At 39.4% G+C, this 25,046-nt stretch overlaps 1 protein-coding gene across 1 annotated transcript in view; it reads right to left on the bottom strand.

Moving 5' to 3' along the window:
• The window catches only part of LOC118323281 (glutamate receptor ionotropic, NMDA 2C-like), a 43,819-nt gene extending 19,116 nt beyond the window's left edge, over nucleotides 1-24,703 (bottom strand). Inside the window, exons 1-3 of the mRNA XM_035655224.1 lie at nucleotides 24,275-24,703; nucleotides 10,779-11,380; nucleotides 6,304-6,418 (exon numbers count right to left, since the gene is read on the bottom strand). Coding sequence (XP_035511117.1) covers nucleotides 6,304-6,418; nucleotides 10,779-11,380; nucleotides 24,275-24,703 — 1,146 coding nt within the window. The remainder of the gene's footprint in view (nucleotides 1-6,303; nucleotides 6,419-10,778; nucleotides 11,381-24,274) is intronic.
• Nucleotides 24,704-25,046: the final 343 nt, after the last annotated feature.

Below are 25,046 nucleotides of genomic sequence, written 5' to 3'. Positions count from 1 at the left end.
GTTGTGGAGAAATAATCCTCATATATCTCTGATAAAACTAGTGAGGATACGGCCACATTACACTGTCCTCCGATCTTAATACAGTTGTCCCCAATTGTCCAACTGTATATGTTGTCTTTATGATTTGTGCATCTGGACCTGCTGCAGCGAGGAGAGCTTTAGTTCGTATAGAGTTTAGAGGAAATTAATTTTCCGGTGACTGGGAACGTAGAGAGTGTGCAATTATACGTCTAACGCAACGAAAGCAATTCTACCCTCTGCCATATTACCAGTTAGCTAATTTTAATTGGATGTTGTGGGGAAATGAGCGTTCAAGCAAGCTGAATACATAATCAAGATCGGAAATTAAACATTTCAAGCTCACTTATTTGAAGAAGCCGTGACCTGTTTAGTACCACGTTCCACAAATTTGCCCCTCTGACGCGCACTGTTTAAACGAGGCTGCGAAATGAAGAAATGAAGGTCACAGAGGACCAATTGGACCCCAATTACCCAAAACACATCCCACTGATCGTTAACTTTATGCTGAATCAGACGGGGGACTATTAAATGTTGCTTTGGTTGCCATAATTCAGCAAATGAATTGCAAAAAGATTTTTACATTTGTAAGCACATAGTAATGAGAAGCAGCTACAGTTTAACATTTTTATCAGGAAACAAGATCTCTCCAAGGGTCGAATCTGGAGCCTCTCCGATACTAAACCATATTAAGAATCATAACTAACTTTTTTACGCAGGATGATTACACCGAGCTAATTCCCCAATTCTGATGTATGATTAAAATATCACTTTAGTGCATTTACTTAAAAGTTTTTATCACATGCTTTAAAAAAGCTGAAATAATATTTCTAAGATTAATTATCCACAAAAAAGTATTTCAGGATTCTAATTACATGGCAGTAATTAAGAAGAAATAATTAAATCATCAACCATGTAGTTAAAAAAGTATTACTTATTATTCATTTTACTGTGGCAATAAAACAAAAAACCAAAAGTAAATGAGAAGTTGGTGTGTGTATTATTGTTTGTACACACATTCGTTAAAGTTTCCAGTCTCAAGCAGACCAGCGTTCATTTTCAAACTAACTTCAGAGCTTTTTTTGTGAACTAAAATGCTAAAAAGCATGTGATTGGTTCTTGTGCTTATATTTTAGTTAGAAATTGTCCCTTTTCAGCTTCCCTTTGCCAAAGTGAGGACATGAGGACATTTTAGGTCGACTTCAGACAGACAAAAGTACTGTGTCAACAAATGCTGCTTCCTCATTCATTTCAATGAGGGGTGTCAGTTCAGTGGGGGCCACGTCACAGAGGACTCTGGCAAAAAATGCAGTCTTCCAGCAAAAACGTTTTGCTACTTATATGCTTTTACTCTGCCAAGGTGCATCATCGACCAGTGAAATACATGCAACTGCACGTTGCTAAAAGATTACTTTAGAACATGAACACTGTACTGTTTAATTGGCGCCATGACAGAAGATAAAATTACACTGTGATAACTTCCCAGAGTTAAATATTCCTTACTCCTAAAATTTTAAACAGCTGTTCAGTGTTTTAGTGTGGGTGTAGGGCTGTTTTTGTCCAAGGTAAGGCCCTAGCTTTTTAAAGTGTCTGCTTTACAGTTACAATGATTTACTACCTTACAGGGTGCAGAAGTAAAAGAAACATTACAGTTTTAATGCACATAATTTAAGGCCGCATAAGATTAATGAAAGTCATGTTAGGAGTCTCAAGGAAATGAAACACTTACTGACAATTATACGGCCATCATATATGAATGTTGAACATACTCAAACAATGGGCATTAATCTGCTGCTGGGACAGCCTCCACTCAGATTTTTGCAGCATAAGTGAGGTCAAACACTGATGTTGGGTGATAAGGTCTGACTCACAGTCTGTCACAAAGGTGTTGGACGGGGTTCAGGTCAGAATCAAGGCCTACCACACCAAACAGGGAATACTATTTCTCTATAGACCTTGTTTTGAGCAAGGGGACATTGTTATGTTGAGACATTATTAAAATATTGGTTAAGATTTCTCCTTTTTGGAACTACAGTCTTAGACCAAACCATGAAAATAGCTCCAGAACAAAAGCATACAGGAGTGTCCACATAATGTCCATATTTTATTTCTCTATTCATTAACTTAATTTATAATTTATACCAAAACTTCAGCCAAACTGTATTGCATACAAACGTGACTTTGTAATCTAAACTTTAAAATCTAGGCCTACTTTAGATTCTTTCCTGTTACTGGGGATACAATAAAGAATCATCTGCAGACTATATATATTTTCCTTTATCATAAATCAGTAACCCTGTTTAGTCTTGACAGGAAGCATTCGTCTTTAATCTGCACATGTGGGAATGGATGTGTCATAGTTACAGGGGAGGAATAAGAGATGAGAGGAGCAGTTTCCTCCTCTTTATCTAATTTTCGGAATCAATTCAAAATCAATCTAAATCAGTTACACTTCCTACGTACACACTTTACTACGAACATATAAACGATAGTCAACAATGTTTATTTCACTCACTCGACTGTGCTGGTGTAAATGTCATTAACTTCCTGTAGGGCTAAAAAAAAAGTGTCAGTCTGGACAAAGTGTTTTTTCTCCCACATAATCTCTCCTGTTTATGCAGGAAGGGGGACAATCCTGTCTGATCACACCAGTCAGTACAGCTTGTCACAATGAAATGAAAAAAACTGACAGTGGGCGGAAAAAAAGTGCAAATATCACAATTCTCTCTGGACTTTAGAGTTATTCCTCTTTCCTGCCAGTCATATTGATCATTCTTGCTGTTTACCTATCGCTCCACTCATGGGCTTTTACTCAAGTCAATCAGAATTTCAAATTTCAGGAAAATGTACTGAGATGAAAAACATCATGTCCCTGTGGCTTCTCAGACAGCGAAGATCTTCTTTGTTCATTCATCTTGGAAAACACAAAAAAACCACTTGTTTTGCTTTACACAGCACATTATAAAGTGGCATCACGACTGGGAGACTGTCACTCTAGTAGCATAGTTTGTATATTGCAAAAAATTCATAGGGGAAAGCCGACGAGACTGTAATTTCAGGATTTGTGCACGTCACAGATATACAGCCAGAGGATGGCTGCTTTTCAGTCTCGTATAACACCCTGCCTGATAACAGTGATGACAGAAACCCTTCCTGTCCTCCTCCTGGGCTTTTTCTTACTGTCGCCACTCTCTTTTGTCATGCTCTCCCTCCATCTTCCCAAGTTTCCTTGACTATTAGATCCTGGAGGAAGTTGGAGAACCAGCTGAACAATGACTCTTGGGAAACAGCAAATTACAGCAGCTCCATTTGATAAGAGCATTGAAAAGAGATTCAGGTTTAATAAATACAGACGGTGTGGAGTGTAATGCTAGGTATCAGTGTATACAGTGTCAGGCTTATACATAGGGGATGTATGAGCACGGCAGACAGGCTGCCCTACAACATGTACAATAAGAAGCCTAGCAAAAAGGCAATCAAAAGGTGGAATTGATTTTCAGCTCTCAGAGAAAAGACGCCAGAGGCAAAAGAAAGTTAAACACAGAAAAGGTATTGCCTCACATGAATTTTCCTCCCACAAAAGCTTTATGTAAATGTAGGCATGGTGGAAATGAGTGCGGCAGTCAGTGGGTGAATGAGAGGACACCTTTACCTTCAACTCTGGGTTGATGTCCTAACTCATGCCAAGAAGTCTCTCTGTCAGTAATATTTATCTTTTATGTGAAAGTGTTTCTGATTAGATGTGCCCAAAACCTAATGCCGAACTAAGTCTAAATAAGTAAACCTTTTCATAGGAATGTGTCACTGAATTCAATTTAATTCCAGTCTTTTTGAGTTTGTGCTCATTTCATAAAATTGGAGGAGACAGTGTAACACTTCTAGGATGTTTCCAGAGCCAACTCTCCTGTTTGTCTTTGATGGCGCAGAGGACGAGGATATTAGGATGGTTAAGAATCTCCCTAATCTACTGGGAGTGTTGCAGGAGAGAACAATGCCCTTCATTGTGAACATCCAACACAGCAGGCCCAGAGTAAAGTGAAAGACGCAGCCGCTTCTGTCTGTGCAGAGATAAAAAAACAGCTCATCAGGAATACAAAAGAGAAGAAAAGTAAAAAAGAAAAGAGAAAGAAAGGTTTTATTCTGAAGGTGATCATCCTGTCTCCAGTCTTTGTTGCCTGCACTCTGCAACCTGTTCCTGCATTCATTTGTTTGTTGACTGATTGGTTTAAGATCGTCTCCATTGCAGCTACCGCGCAGTCACTGCTGTTTTATGCTGTGCATCACCCAGTGGTGCAGTGCAGAACTGTTGGCAGCAAGAACTGTTACAATAAAGGAAGAGCCACACAGCACTTTTACCTCAACCTAATCATTTTGGGGTTTTTTGTATTGGTATATTGAATTGTTGGTTCGGACAACAAAACATTTTTATGGACCAAACAATATTATTTCTGCAATTAATAGATAATGGATAAATAGATAATTGATCAAAATAATCTTTAGTAGCAGCTCTAAACACTAGGGCTGCAATTTAGAATCTTTTTCATTAGCAATGAATCTGTCAATCATTTTCTTGAGTAATCAATTAGTTGTTTGGTCCAGAACATAGTGAAAAATGTTGATCACTCTTTCCCAAAGCCCAAGGTGAAATTTAGAGAATTTTGACTTAAATCAATGAATTGATTATCAAAATAGTTGATGATTAATGTAATAGTTCCCAATTAATCAAAGTATACAGTTGAATTTAAAAACAAAATGTGTTCACATCTTTGTCAAGGAAATGACAAAAACAAGATCAAACATGAAGTAACCTTTAAGGCAGAAACTATGATATGGTAATGATAGATGTATTACATTTTTTGTCAGTGAAAAAAGAAAAGTCATTTGGTTTGAATAATATTTAGCTTCTTATTTTAAAACATTATCCTCCACCGCCCTAAAATATTTCCTCTCCAGAAGTGGATTTTAGCTGCTCGACCTGTCGCATCTTGCTTTCTCAGTAACAGCTTCAGTCTCTGCTAATTAAGTTAGGTAATGCACGCTGTCAGGCATCTAAATGTTTGCTCAGGGAATATTATTGCACTAATGTTGTCTGATGTTTTACCTGCTCGTCTGAATCCAGACAGTGGACAGTATTTTGGTGAACTGTGAGTGATTGAATGATCACAGTGTTCTTCAGTGGAGAGCACAAGTAGCTGCAATAATGCAGAGTGAGCAAAAAGCAGCCAACAGTACAGTCTAGGAATGATAACTGGGTTTACTGAGGAGAGTGAATGTTGTGAAAGGTTACAGGAGGAGTGTGTGTGTGATCCATTACAGTCTGGTGTACACAGGAAACACACCGATCCACACCTAATATTGCAGATATTGTGGAAATTCCCTTACTGTAAATGAATTTAAACTAGATTTTAATGGAAACTATAATTGTAGTGACGCTGTGTTCATTCTTAATACCTTGTTGTTCTGTTTATTTCAATGAAACAGTATATGTAAATCACATCACAGTCTCTCGTCCTGTTTTATCCTGTTATCAAGATAACTATAGATTCCACATATATATCATAGAAAGCACATAAATATTCCAAAATGCCAAGTTATTTTTGTTCTAAATGTCTATATCATTGGACCAGGCTGCTCTCTGTTTTCACACCCAAATTGTTTGTTTGTTTTCCATCACAGCTTCTATTAGCTAAGAGCCTTGATAACATATTGGAAATAAATAGGAAGTAGCTCCCGAAAAACATCAATATAACATAATTAGCTTTGAAACGCCTGTGGCTGTTTACTCGGAGCGTGATGTTTAACTAAGCACCTTCTATTCAACCAGTGGAAGAAGTGAACTCCCTCCAGTCTAGTGTCCACATCGCATTCACCCCCTGTGGCTAAATTAATGTTTCAATCTCCAACCAAGTCAATGAGGCGGCTCGCTGCAGCAAAGTTACCTGACAAAAGTGTGTGCGTGGGTTTTCTTTCAATATCTTCAGGAGAAACGTAGGAGTAGGTGAGAGAGGTGTATGTGTGTGCAATGTGTAATAATGTGTGTGTGATTAGGAGATGATCCTTCATTAAGTGGTTCATTGGTATGAGTGGAGCTCTGACTCCTCAAACTGGTCTTTACAAAGAGACCAGTGATGTATGAAATCAATCTGCTTTTAACATGCAGAGGAAGACGTCAGTGAAAGACGCTGTGTAACTGTAAAACAGCTCTTCTGGTTAATTTAAATTAGAGTTTTGGTATTCAGTAATTATCACAGAACAAAAAACTAATTCTGGAAAGAAAATCCTCACCTTGTCCCACTGTCTCTCTCTGTCCAAAGTGATAATTATCATGGCTGGATTCACCAGGTAACCATTACTGTTGAAGGAGAAGTCGTTGTGTTCCCAGGTTACATTCAACATGTGCCTGCAGAGAAACAAAACCCAAAACAAAAGATGATCAGTGGCTTAAACATCCATACAAAGTGCAGTTTGTCTGTAATAAAACCTCTCTATATACTGTACACTGGACATACTTTATAAGTTCTGTACAAAAACATTTGAAAACATCAATCACAATTTTCTAAAGCCTCAGGTGACATCTTCAAATTGCTTGTTTTTTACAGCCAACAGTGCAAACCCCAAACATTCTCAGGGTATGAAATTGAGAAGATGGAACTTCTCAATGGAAGTGGTGTTACAGGCAACACTCAAAAGCCGATGGTTTCATATTGGCTTGCTGCCAAGTTACTTTTGTATCGAAAGTTAATTAGTTTATTTCTTCATTTATTTTACCTTTATTTGATTGAGAACCAATTCTCATTTACAGAGACGACCTGGCCAAGAGGCAGCAACAGGAGGCGAGTCGATACATCAAGTAAACATACATACAGCTAATGCAAAAAATCTATACGGTTAAACAGAGTTAAAACAGCACAATGTACACAACAGAGAACAAAATACTGTGTTCCAGAGAAGTAGATTTAACAGTAGGTGCAATGCAATGATCAGAAACTAACGCTTGTACTGAATTAATAAAGGAGGATAATGGAATAAGGGTGTGCAGTAACAGCAGATGTACGCTCATGTGTTCAGGCTGAAAGTAAGTCATGGTAACGCTACCTGAACTTTTTGTTCATTGATCTTTGCCAATTAAAAGTGTGAGGTGATATACACGGTTTAAGTTTGGTAGGAAACACAATTAATGATTTTTACTAATCAGGTCATAATTATGAGAAACTACCTTTTTGAGCCAAAATTATTCAAACTTTAAGGCACAATAAAATAATGAGAAGTCATACTTTACTCATTATTGAGAAACTAAGTCACAAATATAAGAAGGGTCTTTAAAGGTTTAATGTACTATGATGTTAGCCATGCTAGCGTCATGGATCTAGGAATGACAATGTCTGTCCAGAATGAAGTATTAGCTATTAGATGATACTTCAGATTAGACTGCTATGAAATTTTGTACACACATTCATGGTCCAGAATCCTACTGACTTTGGTGATTCCTTGACTTTTCCCGTAGCGCCCTCACAAGGTTGTCCTTTTAGTTCTCAACAACTGTTGGATATTTTGCTGTGGAATTTGGTAAACACATTCATAGTCCCCAGAGGATGAACTGTAGTACAGTAACTTCTGTACTGATCTCCTTACTTTTAATTATGCGCCATCATCAGGTCAAAGTTTTTACCTTGTGTTTAGTGTTACAAATGTTAACAAGGTAACACGCAAAACCAACACAGTGAACTTGGTACACATTATACCTGTTCAACATGCTTTACATTTGTATTAGGGATGTGCATCTCTCCCATCTAAGATCTGATCCGATATGTATCTAGATACATGGGCTACGATACAATTCAGGGACAATGCATGTTAATGGAACAATTTGGCACGATATGATGTGAATTGATCATCTGATACAGTTCTTAACATTTGTTTAATGTAGACATTTTCCATTCAGAATTAAAATAAGCCAATTCTATATAAGTGACATTGCTTACCTTCAGATACATTTATTTATAGAAAACCAGGGAAAATGTATGACAAATGTCTTTTTTCCAAGACATAGACCTGATTACCTTAGACCTCGCCAAGTTGTAGCTAAGTTGTAGCTGGATTGCGGCTAGATCTTCATGTTAACCTTTTACCTTTCTTGAGAGTGGAGAAGCTGTTAGCAGCAAAGCTTCAGTCAACCGATTCATTACTTTTGAATTGGACCATCGACCGTTTCAAGGCACATTTAGATCGATCAAAGGGTCCGCGTACCAATGTACATTAAAACTGTTTTCCGACTTGTGTCGGTAAATCTTTACACCCCTAGTTTCTATTTGTATTTTATTTGAATCTATTGTTTTTCATACATGTTGCATATATACATGTATCATGATGTTTTCTAATGTTTCCCCTTCAGTTGTGGGAACAGCATACCATTTTAAACCCAGTGGATAATGTCACAAATGCCTTGTCATCCAACATAAAAACCCAGCTGCTTTCCTTAGTTTTTTTGTGACACAATGGAGACACAAGGTGTGCTGACAGCGTCTGTACTGTGTTGAAAACCATGTTGAACCGCCTCCTTTGATTCCACTGTTTCATCACTCCCATCCTGTTATATTAGACCTGTGGTGCTGCTCTCTCACCTCACCCGTCACTCCAGCAGAGGTGATGAAAGCCTGCTGGGAGGAGAATAGCTTTCAGTCTGGTCTGTGTGAAAAGCCTGTTTAATCTGGTAATCTGAGATAATCCCATTAACAGGTGAGCTGTCTCATTATCAAAAGCTCGTTTGAAAAAATCTCCAATCAAGTGGGGACAAATCTGAGAACTGAGGGGGGTGTTAATGTTTGATCTGGCTGGAAAGAGAAGAGATATCTGACTATAAAGTTAATAGAAAGTGCTTTGTTCTATCTTACCGACCTTCACGTTCACTGATGAGAGCTGCTGTTACTCAAGTCATGCCTGCTGGGTTTGGAAAGTCTAAAACGAGGGGTTTGTACAGTATCAAAGCCCCAGATAATGTTCACCACTTCCACTTTTTCATGGACGGTTTGGGTTTACAAAAGGAAAAGTTGTCTCCCCTACGGCTCTGAGGACTCCGAAAGAGAAATTACTTCTGACATCAGAGAGAGAGAGTGATGTTTCATAATGCAAGAGAAGTGTGTGATGATGCTTATGTCCTGTTAGCAGCCCCTTGGTGACCATCTACAACAACACATACACACATTTACACACCCCCTCTCCCTGAATGACCTTGGCTTATATGAGCCAAAAGCTGATGCTGGAGCATTTTTTTTTCTGGCGCTTCCCTTTGCTGATTAAAACATTTTTCTAACAAAATAGGATTTGCTCCATGTTCCGGGGCACAGCTTGCTCATTTTGGCATGGTCTGAATGAGGAGAAGCCACGCCCTTATCTGTCGTCACCAACCCCCCCTATCCGATAAATTACCTCGCAATTTCCAAGAGATGTAGGGGAGCACTCAGTGCTGAGGAGTGGAGGTGATAGATTGCAGCAGGGCAGAGGACACAGTTTGGAAAAGTGACAGTCGCCATAAAATGTGCTTCATAACACCAAACAGATGGGAAGTCATGAATAAATAAAAGACTGTTGACCTCTTTCGCCAGGAAGTCTGAGCCATTACTGTTATGATGCATGTAGAGAGAATAGTTGTTGCCAGTGTGATCCTTGACCCTCAGAAAACATTCTTCTGTGTGTCCCAAAAAAGGTTATGCAAATCATAAAGCTAAAGGTCTAAACTGAGATGATAAAAGTGACTGTCCTCTGCAGAAAACACAACAGCATTGGTTGTTTGTTCAGACACTTAAAACAATCTGTGATTACATTTTTGTGACAAGTGAAGCAAAGGCAGTAAGGCATTAGTCGCCACAATGTCGCCATAAAACCTCTTAGGAAGGAGGTTGGGGAGTTAGGAAACCAAAGAGTCAGACTTTGACATGAGCTGACATTTAAACACAACAGAAGCTAAAGCTACAGGGGTTCATATCGCATGCTCACCATTAACAACAAGCCATTGCAAAGTTGTTTCCACGGGAAGAGCCCCCACTCTGTAACTCACTGGTGGCCATTTGAGTGCAGTGCTTGACTAGGGAACAATCACTGGCCACTAGCTCTATTTCTTATACCAATATCTATTTAAACATGCTTGCATGCATCATGCTTTTTGCTCTGTGTGTACTGTCACCAAATATGGAAAATGGTTTATAAAGACAAGCATTTACAAAATGTTAATTCTTTGAAGAATTTCACAGAAACAATGTTTAGTAAATCCTTGAAAAAACTGCAGTATTTAAATAACGGTCATTTCCGGTGGGTCAGATTCACCAATCTGCTGCTGCAGGTTTCTGTTTTTATTGCAAAAATATTTAAATTTACTATTACTATTACACTTTACTATTACTATACATTGGCTATATGTTCAGGCACTTCTACTTTGCTGCGTAATTGATTGCTACTACAAAAGGTAGAGTGCCCTTTAATGTGAAGACCTTTAATGTGAGGAAGTGCAGGAAGTGTTGACTTTAATTGACAGTAGCTAAACTGCAACTGAAACATGAAGATATTCCTGAATTTATCAAGACACCACATAAACATAGAAGAAAAGTAAATAAGCAACAAGCAGCATCATCAGTCAGTTTAAACAGGAACAGAACAGAAAACAAGGAAGCTTAACCCTAACCCTAAAATATACTGGGGATGTCAGAAACAACGCCATATAAAAGATTGTTATATATAAAGGTCAGATTCCTTCAAGCTGGACCTACCTGAACAGAGTGTCATTGGTTGTGGAGGGCTTGATGGGGTTGTGACAGTCACTGTGGCTCTCAGGGACGAAGCCTCTCTGTTTCCGAAAGCTCTGCACGCCCTTCACCACGATGGCCACCCCGTCCCGCACCCTCTTCCTCAGGCTCATCCTCCACCGGTCTGTGATGATGCTGATGAGCCCCACAGGGAAGCTGTCAGGTGGGGGGATGTCTGGGTTCCCCACCGCAAGGCTGGGGATAATCCAGATGTAGCCTGGCCCCACCAGTCCGGCCTCGGCTGCCATGGTGAACAGGTACTGAGCCTCATCGTGAGAGCAGTAGACCAATAGCACCTGAGCGTCGATCTGCTGCAGCAGCCTTCGTGCTCGGATGTCATTTAGGCCGTCGGCGGACATGTCAAAGGTCAAAACGTCTTGCAGATCCCATATGAAGTAGCTGGTGTCTGTGAAGGACTTAACGTAATCCACGTAGGTTTCGTAGCCTGGGTAGAGGCTGGTTATGACCACAAAGCTGTCCCAGTTGTACTCCTCCATCACCTTGAACATGCCGTTGATCTGCTGCTCGATGGAGGAGCCCAGCTGGAGGAAGTTAGAGCCCTCACCCTGGAGGAAGAGGAAAACAGCATCATCGTGAGGAGATAGAAAACGTACGAAGACTTTTATTGTTAGTTAACTCAGTGCACGCAGTTTGCTCCTGACTAACAAGGAATATTAACACATCTTAATTCAATTTGTATAATGTGCAGTACCATCTCTGGAGGACCCTCTTTATACCTACCAGGGTACACACACTCAGATGAATCACACACAGAGAAGTGAGTGGCCCAACCAGTAGGGTTTGTAGTACAGCTTTGACAGGAGTTAAGTGGTTCTGCTTTATTTTGTTCTTCCAGAAGCTGCAGACCCATTCATCACTTAAACTCACATGTCTTACTTTTGCCGCGCAAACACTGGCCGCCATCCATACTTGCAAATTCAGAGGGATGGCACTATCACTGTGGCCAGCGCCTGCTCCGAATTTCATCTGTCTTTTCTGCAAATGCAATGACCTTGAGAGAGGAATGAGGATGGCTTTTCTGTTAACTGTATTATTAAAAAATGTGTGAAGGAGGGAAAAATACTTTACAGCATCTTGTGGTGTGTGATACTTTTCCCTTGAGGCAAGACTAGGGAATACTTCACAATGAAACTCCCCCAGTTACTTACATTGTTTTTTGTTTTACAATATGCAAATGAGGAATTATCTAATGCTAATATTTAGTGAATCTAGTAGAAATTTACAGACGCAAATAGACAAAGTTGAGTAAAACAAACACCTAAATAGTCTGAAAGAAGCATGTAGTGTCTTTCCTTGAGATAGTCAATAAAAGTGTTATTCAGTACTTTCAAACAACACTTTAGGTGAAGTTTAAGGTGAAGCTTTAGCGCTGAATCAGAGTGTTTTTCAATCTAAACACCAGCACTGACATCGCTGACTGGGGTTGTAGCCAAAGGTGACTGGAAGATTCAAGAAAGAAAAAGAGCAGCAACAGTTTTCTTTCCTGTGATTTAGTATTGAGTTACCCTTTAAAGGTGCTGTCTGTAATAAATGAAAAAAAGACCTGGCCTGTGCACTTTACTGTGCCTCTTGCATTACATTACACAGACATACTTTCCTAAAGTGCAACACAAAAGAAAAAGTTGTTTTCCCAACTCAAACAAAGCTTAGGTTTTGAGAGGTTGCGATGGAATGAGTGACAGAAGATTTTTTATTAATATCTTTCTAATTAATGTTGCTTTCTTTCACAAAGGGCATGTCGGCCTATTCCAAGGTTCTCTTTTCAGCATCAAGTCAGTAAAGATGTTAATGGGAAATTCAGGATTATTATTTTTTTTCTTCCCATGACTGAAGGATAATGGGTTTTTACTTTTTAATAAGTTATCAGCAAAAGTTTGTAGGTCACCTGCAACTATATATGGGTTTTTATATGACATCTAACCATTAAATCTGCAGTTATAAACGTTAATAAATGAATATTGGTCCCGATGAGGAGGATGAGGATAACACCAACAGGATTTCACACATCCAGATGATTAACAACTTATTCATTGATTCATAAACTGCAGACTTGACATACCCTATTTATTAACACACAAGGTTTTCTCACTGCTTATTAGACAATGAGAAACCCTTACTCTTTATTAATACAAACATTTATAAACCATTAATTAACGGCATTAGTTACAACTCATAAACTCTTTTTAAAGGCGGCTTTATACAAGCAACTACTAACAATCCAGATTGAGGCCAGAGCAGTTGTCTTAGCCTCGATCTCATTTCTTCACATTAATTATACCAAGGTATCATAATTAATGTGACAGTGATGGATTGATGCCTCTCTACAAGTAGAGTCATTAGTTTCAGCAGAGATTATTGATTCTTCAGCAGATTCCAATTACCCTGCCTCATCTTTACTCTGCCACATTGCTCTACACAACAAACATCATTAAATCAGGAATCATTTGTCATGGAAACTAACTAACTAAGTTACTATATGATGTTGTTTAAATAGTTTTTGTTATTCTTCTTATTCAGACTTTTAAAAAAACCTTTCTGCCTCTAATCTTTCTAAAGTGGAAATATATGTTTCGACTCCGGTGTGATCTTGTTATATAAAAAGCTCTTTGCCACTGTTCAGGCTGATGGTAGGTTGTGGCCCCCTCTTGACCCTCTCCCTCTCTGGGGAAAAAACACTCCATCCTGAGCCCTGGGCCCTTGGTGCTGAGGATTGGAGGGGTCAGGTATCCTGAGACTGCAAACAGGCCTGTGATCTTATTCAGCCTGTCTCCCTGCTGTCCTTGAAAGAAGTTCAGCAGTCTTGTGATGTATGAGCGTCTTACGATTTCAGACGTCACGGATAAATCCACTGACTTTGTGCCTCTGACTGTACCGCGCTCACGCCCCTAAAAATATTTTCTTTTTCTTTTGTTTCACTTGTTCTGCCCTTGTTTCCTCAGACTTCTCTGACTTCTTGTATCCCCAAACAATGAAGTAGCTATATATAATAAAGAGGTCTTTCTTGCATAGTTTTTAATTTACAATTCTTGAAAGAGAAGTTACCTGACCCACAATATCTGACTTGTACCTAAACCTACAATGATATTATCCATTCTTTGGAAATGATTGTTTTTCATTTTTAATTCATTAAAGTATAACCCAAAACTCATATCTGTTCTTTAAAATGCCTGCTCATCTATGTTACTGGTTAATATTCACAGAAATGACATTTGGCTATCAGCGTCTTTACTAGGAATTGGTTTCAGCTCAGTGTAAAAGAGCTGCTGTGGACTAAGATGGATTAGACTGCAGTGGAGGCCGGCTGGCTGCATGCATCCATACTGGGTGCAGGGATCTTATGCAGGTTAGTCACGGAGGTGCTTGAGAAGATCGTATAAATCTACTCAATTTCTCCTTCTCCTCACTGTCCCACAGCAAATCTGCCAGCGTTATTGCTTTATTCCTGCACGTGCTGCTGCCTCTTCCAGCATCTGCAACAGTGCACAATCAGTTTGTTCCCCAACAGGTGCTAATGTATCACAGTGTGTACGTGCAGGTGTGTGTGTGTGTGTGTGTGTGTGTGTATTTATGCACATGCTTGTTCTTTTGTATGCCTTGTACATTCTAATGAGCCCAAGGGTCTGTCAGAGCAAAACCCCCTGCAAACTCCAATCTCAACAGCTCAATTAGCAGAGAGCGGGCTGATCGCGCAGTCCAAATGAGCCTGGGGCATTACTGCAGGCTCAGCTGCAGCTCAAAGCCTCAAGTCACGACCGCCCTGTCAGTGTGCAGAGCATGTACAGAGCTGTCTATGGCATATGGTTGTAGGGACTGAAATGAAACACACAGTCACAGTCGGTCTCACAGAATGTGTAACGTATTCTCGCTATGTAGTGATGACCTGTCTAATAGCCAAACGCAGACTGGAGTTCAGCTTGGAATGAACAAATCGTACGATGTGTTATCTGACCACATCTAAGAGCAAAAAACAACCACTCAGGCGAGGCAAAAATCCTGCCATCATAGCCTCCTCCTGGCTGCATCCCTTCTTCTTTCCAACAGTTCTGTGTCTTCATAGTCTCAGCATGATGAATTGTACCAATCCTGAAGTCACCGTCTCCATGTACTAGGCTGAAACTGCTAACCTCCAGTGGAGCAGTGTACTGTGACGTCACTGTTGGGTGTGGTTATAGGTTATAACAGACTTGAAACTTACAACCAGAGAGGGTATTTAGTTACACATTACTGTTTCTTTTAAGGAGTAACGTGTCTCTCTGTTACACTTAATCCACACAAAGTCGGTTAAAGTTAAATGTGTCAATCTGCTTTGGCCTTCCATCCACACTAAATGCATGATCACAGCACCACTAGTGTTGTGTTGTAAATATTTAAAGCCTGATCTGTTACTGTAGCTGCAATGTCTAAGTGGCTCTTCACGGTCGACCAATAACAACAATAATGCACATTACGTCTAGAAGAGCTACGTCAAAGATGAACTAGAGAGACAATTTGCCACTCATCCAAAAGACACATTTGGGAATCTATAGTTACTATATGAGAGATAAAATATTTGCCTCACTCATTAAATATGTTTTTTGTGTGCTGTAGCGCAACTGATCGTTTTCCCTAAGTTTAGAGGAGAAGTAGCAGAAACTACTGTGGCTGTGAAACATGGCAATTCAACAAGGCAACCTGTGGCATCTGTAGATAGAAAAGACTCATTCAAAGGTAACAAAAACACAACAATTCTTTTATTTTCTGAGGTGATTATACACTAATGAAAACATGTTTATGCATATTATATTCCATCTCTGCCAATAGATTCTCCAGATGTTACACCTTTTACAAAGCTTATTATATTTATAAAATATTGAAGGTGCTTTTTTATTTCAGGTTAGATTGGAAGACTCCACTTAGGTGGGACACAAAGGTGCTTTGTATGTCTAGGTGTGGATGAAATGGATTTAATTCTCTATTATGTAATTTAACATCACAATACACACGTTAAAATGGTAAATATTTGGGACATTCAGTTGAGAAAGAAATAGATAAAGAAACCAAGTAGGAATGTTTGTTTTTGGGTAATGAGTACTGAAAATTCAAGGTACTTCACCACAGTAAAACATAAATCCTGTAAGATCAAATTCAACCAGAGATATTAAAGAGATTGGAGAAACAGTAAAGGGAAATCTCTACTGGTTGACAAATCTCTTACCATCTCACAATATATCTGATCGTATTGCCCAATACAGTGGTTAATGTATGTTAGATTATAACCTGGGCATGGTTGTATTCAGTCAGTAAGCTGTGCTTCCACAGTGGTGTCCACAGAAGTTCGCTGTAATAGTCTACAGTCCTAAAGAAGATTACAGCCATTGAGTGGAAAGCTTAGCTCCTCAAGGCTGAGATTACATTCACAAGAGTAAAATATACAGAAGAACTCATATGTGTTTACAGACACACATGCAGAAACGCTGTGTCAGGCTACGCAGTCCACTTTAACTTTTTAACCCTTTACCATTTTGTCAGGCGTGTAGTCTTTCAGTGTCCAGTTGAATGAATGCTTTGCAGCCAGAAGATTAGTTTTTAGATGCTTTGAAACTGGTCTGAGTTGGAATTAGATGAGAGAGTACAGCAGCGATTATCTCTGAACCACAGCTGTTTATATGGGAGCGGAGGATATGTCACTGACTGCTTGTTTTAGAATGTACAGGGCCAATACACAAACAGCAGTCTTTACCTGCTCTAGCTGAAGGTTATTTGAATGACTCAGGTGAGTGATGCCTATTGATCGACTTGGAATGCATCCAGAAATCTAAAGGAAACAAGAGGCTGAAGTCACGTGGCTCAAATGGGGCTGAAACCACAATGAACTGATGTATTGCGGTAAATGTTTGTGTGCAGTGAGTGACATTAGTAGTGAAGATATGGAACAGAAAGTGGTGTATGGTGCATGGTTCTCCCTCTCTCTCTTTCCTATGAAGAGTGACTTCTGGCCACAGCTCTTTGCTGCGACATATGTCTGCCTCCACCACGCAGCAGGAAATGCCCTGGCACCAGCTTCCTGTGCTGCTGACGTCACGTAGATCCTGCACGGCAACCAGGAACAGACACACAACTCCCTGGCCATTTTCCACTTAAAGACCAAGATTACGATACAGTATACGATATGCAAATGAGCATGGAAGTTCTTTTTGCATTTGGCGTGAGAATATTCAGATGAATTGTTAAGTAACTGAGTAATTTCTACACACATTCTGTTCTTTAAAGTAATCCACAAAAACTGAGGTAACTGAAATATTTCACAAAATCAGATCAGAAGTTTAGCTTTATCATCCATATGATTATTTTTAAGACCGTGTTAGCATGGTATGAAGGACAAAAATATAATCACACCTGGCACAACTGAAGTGCAACATGAATTACTGATAGATAAACCATTCTTTAAGCAGCCATCACATTTACATAATCTTTGTCTTATCATTGACAATTCAGTCCACAGGTAACCCTGTCTCCATGATATTTTTATATACAACTAATTTGCACCAACAACCACATTTTGGAGGAAAGTTAATGTTGCCCAGATTAGGTTTGTTGTCAGACCTTGAGGAAACAGTTGTTGATATACTGTATCTGGCAAGTTGCAGAATGTTGATACTGAATGTAGGTCATTTGTTGTCCACTCATAACATAGCATGTTTAGGCACTCACAGCTCTCAAATGTGTAGGATTTAGTGACATCTAACGGTGTAGTTGCTGATTACAACACCCTCGCCTCACCCCCCAAGCATCTAGGAGAAACTATGGTGTCCATGAAACTCCAAAGGCCCTAACCTAGAGCCAATGTTTGCCCTAGTTTGTTTGTTTTGGGCAACCCGCTCCTAGTATAGTTAAAAACTGCTCATTCTAAGTTAAAAAAAACTAATACACTAATGAAAACATACCTAAATGAATATTATATTCCATTTCTGACAATAGATACAACATTATCATCCACCAGGCAGCAAATATGTTTCCATCCACACTGCAGTTGGGATAACTAATTAGTACAGTATACAACTGTTTTCACAGGCTGTCTTTGTGTAAAATCATTGGTTGACCCTTCAACACTGAAATATAATTTTTCTGAATCATCACACTATCTGTCTTGTCCACATCACCCACATCACATTTGATTGGTTTAAACTCAGACGGACTCACTTTTAACCACCTTGTCTCGCTCCCCTCTGGCTGCTTTGTATGACTGCTCCATACTACCTTAGTCTAGACAGGTTACACTCTAACTGTGCCAGTGGTTTTAAATGCAGCAGGAGGTGGACTTACAGACAAGTGAGTTCAGGACATAGCGAAGGCAGACAGAGAAAAAAGGAACTGCTCCAGTTCTGAGAAAAGCCTCGGGCTCATGTTCCTGCAAAGACAATCAGGGTTTCTGCTCGTGTCTGACTTACATTTTGTCCACTTACAGCGCTGTGGCTCGGAGGATGTGATCTGTCACAGACACAATGAATGCTTCAAAGGATGCTTTGAATTTTAGGTCAGGATATTGAACTAGATGCATAATGAGAGAAAAAGTAGGATTCATGCCATTTCTGTTCAGGAATTATAAAGCTACAACAACCCCCTTGACTGTGTAATTACTTCTGGAGGACATCACTGGATTTCTTTCTTTCTTTATTTGTTCAGAGATTCGTCACATGTTTTACCAACCATACTAACTACTGTAATAAAACCAACACTAGAAAGGATTTTCAGATAAAACTACAATCCTTTGTCCACCTGAGATGCTGTAACTCTAATGGTCCATTCTGTCTTATAATCTTTGTTGTCTTAGACAGCCATGATCTACTGTATTTTGTCGTTCAGGTTGTAGGACTTGTAGCTCTGTGGTGTTGTGTCCTAGGAAGGAAGCAGACATATTTTAGCTTTTAAACCAGCTGCAGGTCCAACTTTCTTTGGGCTTTAAAAACATTTTTAGTCATTTGTGTCAGCCATGATTACTGCTATTGATTAACCACTGTGCACATTGAGCAGGCCCGTGGGAACTGACTGATCTGCTGGCAATAGTGAAGTATGTAGCTTTGATTTTTTTTCCATCTGAAAGTGACACATGGCTGTTAGGTTGAATGAGTTCTAGCTAGATGCAGAAATAAGCTATATTCTTGGTGGAGTGAACTTGACTTAATCCTTCCAGTCTTTTTAACATCCGTTCCATCACAGGCCAAACTTTTGCTTTGCTATCATATTTCTTTTTCTCATTGGGATAGAAAATGGAGAGGATAATGGCATGTCTTCTCTGATGGTGCCAATCAACAAACTACAATGTCCTGGGGACAGCAATCAGTTTATCACCTAATTTAATGCTGTCACTTCCACAAAGATCAAACTCTCGTCTTTCAGCGATACGTATGAAAAATGAATGAGCTCCATTGCCTTGTTGACTACCGTTGACAGCGTCCCATAAATCAGTCGACGGGCGGCATCCCTGATTATTGAGAAGAAGACTCAAAGAGGGATGGACCAAACTCATCTCTGTATCTGGTAACTGTCATGTCTACGTTGTTACATGTACAGCACTTGAATTTAATAAATTACAAATTAAAGCATAAATAGGTGTTATGCAAATACTGTGGTATACCAGTAGTGTCACTCACATTTTGAATAATATAATGACCAATAGAATAAACTCTTATTGATGCTTCAAATCTTGAGTTTTAATGTCATTATGTAACAGTGACTATAATGATACTGTACGTCAGTGCTTCAAAGTGCATTGTTTTCCACTTATTAAAACCTGGACTTCCCACCATCTGGATTCTTTGATATGCTCTACAATAATCTCTCTGGACAGACACATCCCAGAGGTAAAATGCCACTACTCCAGCTCTCTTGGTGTGATGTAATCTATAGTGGTCGCTTTGATGTTAAGCACATATGCTGACAGACTAGTCTTTCTACTTCCCCACAGCCTGCTATTGACAGACCTTTCTGAATTGAGGCAGCTAGCTTAAAACGTTTTATTTAGTTCATTTATTTATTTTCAGTATTAATCATGTATATCAGTTTTCTGTAGCTTTATATTTTCACTTTTAAACTGCCAGCATTGTTTAATCTGTGCTAGATTAACAACATCGACATTGAACAGTGTTTGTAGTCAGTCTGGGTTTTTTGAATACATTTGGTTTTGGTACACCTCAAGATACACTACTGCTACAATTGACTGTAGCTCATAAATACAACACAAACACATGTTCAGCAGCCAACTACTGAAATCTTGGTTTTCAGAGCTTTCCAACAACTGAACACACACCAACAAATAAGAGCTTTCAAAACAGACCAACTGCATTATTTTACAATAGTAACATAACTCATAAAAGTTTTAAACTTTTGTGACTTCTGATTCAGAGCACAACAGCAGTATGCTGACAATAGTAAAATGGTAATGAGAAATCAAAATCTAAGAGACTTGTAGTAGAAAGAAATTGTTATTTGCCTCAAAAATGATCAGGTGAGACAGGAAGGTGTGCGTGTCAATCAGAGGCCTTGTTCTTCAGTGGGTGACTAGAGTGGTTGGTCAAATGTTTCCAGCAGTGACCGTCTCTATTAATAATGCGTGCACTCATTGTTCTGTAAGGCACTTTTAATGCAATCACTACACAGTATATATTAATGGTCTCAACTTCCTTCACTGGATAATTACTGATTAAAAGCAGTCATTCATTTTAACATCTGCCAGCCTTTGTCATTAGCCTTATTTCTTATTACATGTGTTTATTTGGTAATGTATTATGATTGAGTTGCTGTTACTGTCCTCAAGTTAGAATAGTTAAAGTGCAAACGAGCAGCAGGAGGCATTAACTGCTGAGTGACATCTCTTTTATTACCCTCGAGAAGCCATGCTCATGGCAAGATCACCCAACATGTTTTCTGAAATAGATGCAACAGACAGGGGAGCTGTCTCTAAACCAATATGAGTTAAGGAAATTAATGGAGTTTTACTAGCATCTCCTTGTTTCTCACAAAATAGAAAATGCCGCAGGATTCAAAACGGAAAAACTCATCAATCTTTTAAAAATGTATAATAGCCAAGTTAGACCTAAAAACAAACTCCAATGCATTTTGGTATCTTGGTTTTAAGCCTCTGTGATAAGTTTGTGACGAAGGCTTGATGCAGAAAGATGTCAAAGTTTATTTTTTAGATCTAAGCTAACCATGCCATGACATTAAAGGCATTTCAATTCTTTAAAAAGAGAGTGCTTGGAGTTTTCTTGTGATTTTTATCTGCCATGAAAAAAAACTTCTAACCAAACATTTTTTCATACTTTATAGGTTGGTATTTAATGGACTACTTGAGCATTTTGAGGAGCAGAACATTTTTCACTTGTGTATTGATTCAGATAAAGAAATCATTCTATGCTTGTGCCTGTTACTGAGATGGTTGATCCAATTTAGACTGCTTTAAACAATTTTTGTGGTTTTGATAATTTTGATACAGTTCCCATATTTTCTTGCTTGCTCTAATTGAATTACAAATTAGAAACAATGGTGTAGGTGAACGTCTGCTATGAGGGGAGTTTCTTGTGGTGTCCCACAGGGGGTCTGTTCTGGGACCCCTTGTGTTTCTTATCTGCTGCATCTTCATCCATGGGTCTCTTGCTTTTCACTGAAAATATTAGGTTGTGTCTTTCACAGTACCTGTGACCTTCTATACATAAACTACTGCAATTTAGATACTGTTGTGATGTGTAGCATTTAATAAATCATCATTACAAATGTACTTTGCCCTAAATCTTTGAAGATCGTCACTTGAAACAATCTTGTTACAGAGCTTTAAACTGGATTTTGTAAACTGGGGGCTTGAATTTTTCAACATGTGATGTCGTTTTGTGATGCCGAGCTCTGTGTCGTCTTCTGCATGAGGCGCTAAAATGTCACCAGAAAAAAAGCCATTCTAAAAGGATTATAGTGGGTGTCTGTGGCTGAGCCTTTTGTGGTGGGTGATGATGCTCCCATAGATAAATCATTGCTGCAAAACCTTCAGCCTTAACTCTAATAGCAGTTTAATGGCTTGTACCAGCATGTCTCAAGCTGTTTACCTCACCTTAGAGTTAGGGCTGCATATAATGCTAATACAGTGGACTTTCACAAATTATGTATAGAGACCAACTAAAACGTGATTCCACTGTATCAATTAGAATGAACATTTGAGCGATTGTTTCATGTTCGACCTTGACAAAGTTCTCTAATTCATTTTTTGCATCTTTAACCTGGTGAAATTTTAATGCATTCCTAAGCAAATTAGATATTTGATGATGATATTTATTAATCATTAAGTCATTTTCAAATGACAGATTGTGCATGTCCATCTATCTAATGTTCATTATGCCTGCTGCAGTAAGCGCTCAAATTACTGTACGTGGGCGCTTCTTTGTGAATATTTGACAGCTCTCAAGAAAATAAATCTGTACCTTGAGTGGAATTGGCATTAAAATTATTACATTTTTGCTTTAACGATTGTAATTACCATTGACTCTGCTGCAGGCTCTGAAGTGATTAACTGAATATCTAAAATACAGACCAAACCATCCATCTAACTTCGGAAAGTATGGAGCACTTGTCATCTGACAACTAATGGACGAAAATGGCATCTCAAAATCAAAGTAGAATGACATGCATTTTCGGTAATGTGTTCCTCTGCCATGACCCTGGAGATTTATCTCATAGTCAACCAGATGATTTATAGTACAGGGCCAACAAAAATCTTAACTTTGTTATGGCCAATGATGCAGCTCTGGTTTACATGGACAGAATCTTGGTCTTGTGGTTGTCACGACAGCAATTGCCAGAACATCAGTGGTAGAAAGTAACTTACTCATATACTCAAGTTCTATACTTAACTACAAATTTGAGATACTTGTACTTTACTCAACGATTTACATTCAATGCTACTTTACACTTGTACTCCATTATATTTATTTGACAGGTGTAGTTACCCCTTAATTGCAAGTAAAGAGTTGACATTCAGAATATATTAGTTTATAAAATATGATAAATTGTTATCCAAACAACAGTTTATAAAGCTCCACCTTGACTAGCATTAAAGAAACTGTCCATGCATCTATGATAATTATCCAGTAATATAATATACAGTATAACACAATTGAATCCTGTTTTGCACAAAGAGCACTTTTTATGATAGTACATTTATACTATCTTCTTATTTTGGCACCCATGTTAACAGATTAGAGCAGTCACACTGGCCGCGTGAGACACACATCTGCAGCTACGCTTCACTAGAGAATCGAGGTCTCTCCTATTTTTACCATGAGCCACGCACATCGCCCAGCAAAAGAGGACAGTGAAAGGATCTACTGGTCCTCATATCCATATATTTTAAGTATAGTACGTAACTACACATGACAGCTTTCTGATTACTACTCTTCACATTACTTTTTAACTACATGGCATTGTACATTTGATGATATAAACATTTAAATTTTTATGGATATTATGCAGGGGAAAGTGTATGTGGAAACACAGCGCTGGCAGCTGCAGCTGACATGCTCTCGGTGTGAACGCCGTGTGTGTCAGACACAGCCATCAGGCACTGTAGCACCACGCGCTGCTCAGGCGGCCTATGTGAACGAGCAGTAATACTTCTTTGTACCACTGGTAACACGAAGTAGTAGTAGTAGCTGTGGAGGAGCCTTAAGCTTTATGAGACTGCTCGAGGCAAGGGCTTAACGAACCTTCTTTGTCATGGATTATTATATTATTTTATTATGTTTCTTTTTATATTAAACAATACTAGCTTTCCATAATGCTCTCAGATCAATCCGTCTGGAGCTATTATAACCTGCTTCTGTTGCTCCACACCTCTCCTAAAGCTCAGAATTTATAGCAGTTACAAACAGGAGACATGATGAAACGCCGCTGACTTGCCCCTCTCAGCGTATGAATGCCAGAGTCTGTCATTTAGCCCATAACATTAGGAAAATTACATATGATTTACAACCCAGGGGTGGACTGTAGCTGGTGGCATCTCTACTGCTACTATTTAATGGCTGATGATCTGCATTCATCTTGTCATTTCTTGTGTTCATTACTTTATACAGCTTTCTGTTTAGCTGCAGAATCTTAGATGAGTTGCCGACTGTCAATGATATCAATAAGAAATTACCTGAAGATTTAATCAGGCTCCTCAAACTTCCAAGTAGCCTTGTTTACCCAGAGTGCATCTCTCTGAACTCTCTCTGACTCAGTGTTAATCTCTTGGGATTTATAGACCAATGTGCAGCCTGAATGCTTGATATGTAATTTCTTGGCATATCTGCCAATTAAAATGTGAATTAAATTGCCATAGTTTGAGCAGTTTCCAATTGTATTCTACAATAACTGCCTACAGGTAGTGGCCTTGGATAAAACCCCAACCAGCTCTTTACTGACCCTCCCCCCACACTCACCTTGTATGGCAGGACGACAGCAGAACCTCCACTGATGCCCACAATGGGCACAGCTGTCTGAGTGGAAATAAAGTCCAAGATCTGTGCCACGGCCTCCGAGCCAACGTTGTCCTCAAACACCACGCCATGGACGCGGTTGGTGGAAAGGGTGTCACAGATGCGGGTGAGTAGTGCCCGTGGGTTGGTGTTGTTGACCAGCACAGTGATGGGGTTCACCTCCAGAGGCAGGTCCATGAAGTTTTCCCGGCTTAGCCGCCCCTTTATCTCCGTCTGGTAGGCCGAGCCGCTGAACACCACCGCCACGTTCACAGAGGGCATGGGAATCCCGAAGGGCCGTCCTAAACAGCAGGGGACAGTGCAGAACAGCAGCAGCAGCAGCGGCGGCGGCCACCACGGGGAGTCGCTCAAGCAGCCTAGACGAACGCCCATCTCAGTCACCTACTGCCTGTAGGAGGGGTCACAGTAGAGGGAGGGGATTTACATGTTAGATACACAGGACCAGTTGCTGTCTTTTCTGACATGTTGTCATAATACTCAGTAATCCCAGCTGGCTGGGCAAACCAAACTGCCTTTTGTTTAGAGTTGGCTTATTTTGATTAATGACCTTTTAGCTTCATCTCTGCTCAGTGTGCTGGTCTGCCTGCCATAACTAAGACAGTGTAAGAGCCCATTAACGGAGCCCAGAGTAGTATTTTTAGATTGTGTCAGTGTGCGACATGAGGCTGTGGCCAGGCTGTTGCGTCTTAGGGAGGCAGCTGCCACCCTGCTGCTG

The sequence above is a fragment of the Morone saxatilis genome, unplaced genomic scaffold (genome assembly GCF_004916995.1).
Source record: "Morone saxatilis isolate NCDOM2014 unplaced genomic scaffold, NCSU_SB_2.0 Contig14, whole genome shotgun sequence".
NCBI classification, from domain to species: Eukaryota; Metazoa; Chordata; class Actinopteri; family Moronidae; genus Morone; species Morone saxatilis.
Note: the sequence above shows the minus strand (reverse complement) of the source record. Positions and strands in the feature narration are given on the sequence as shown.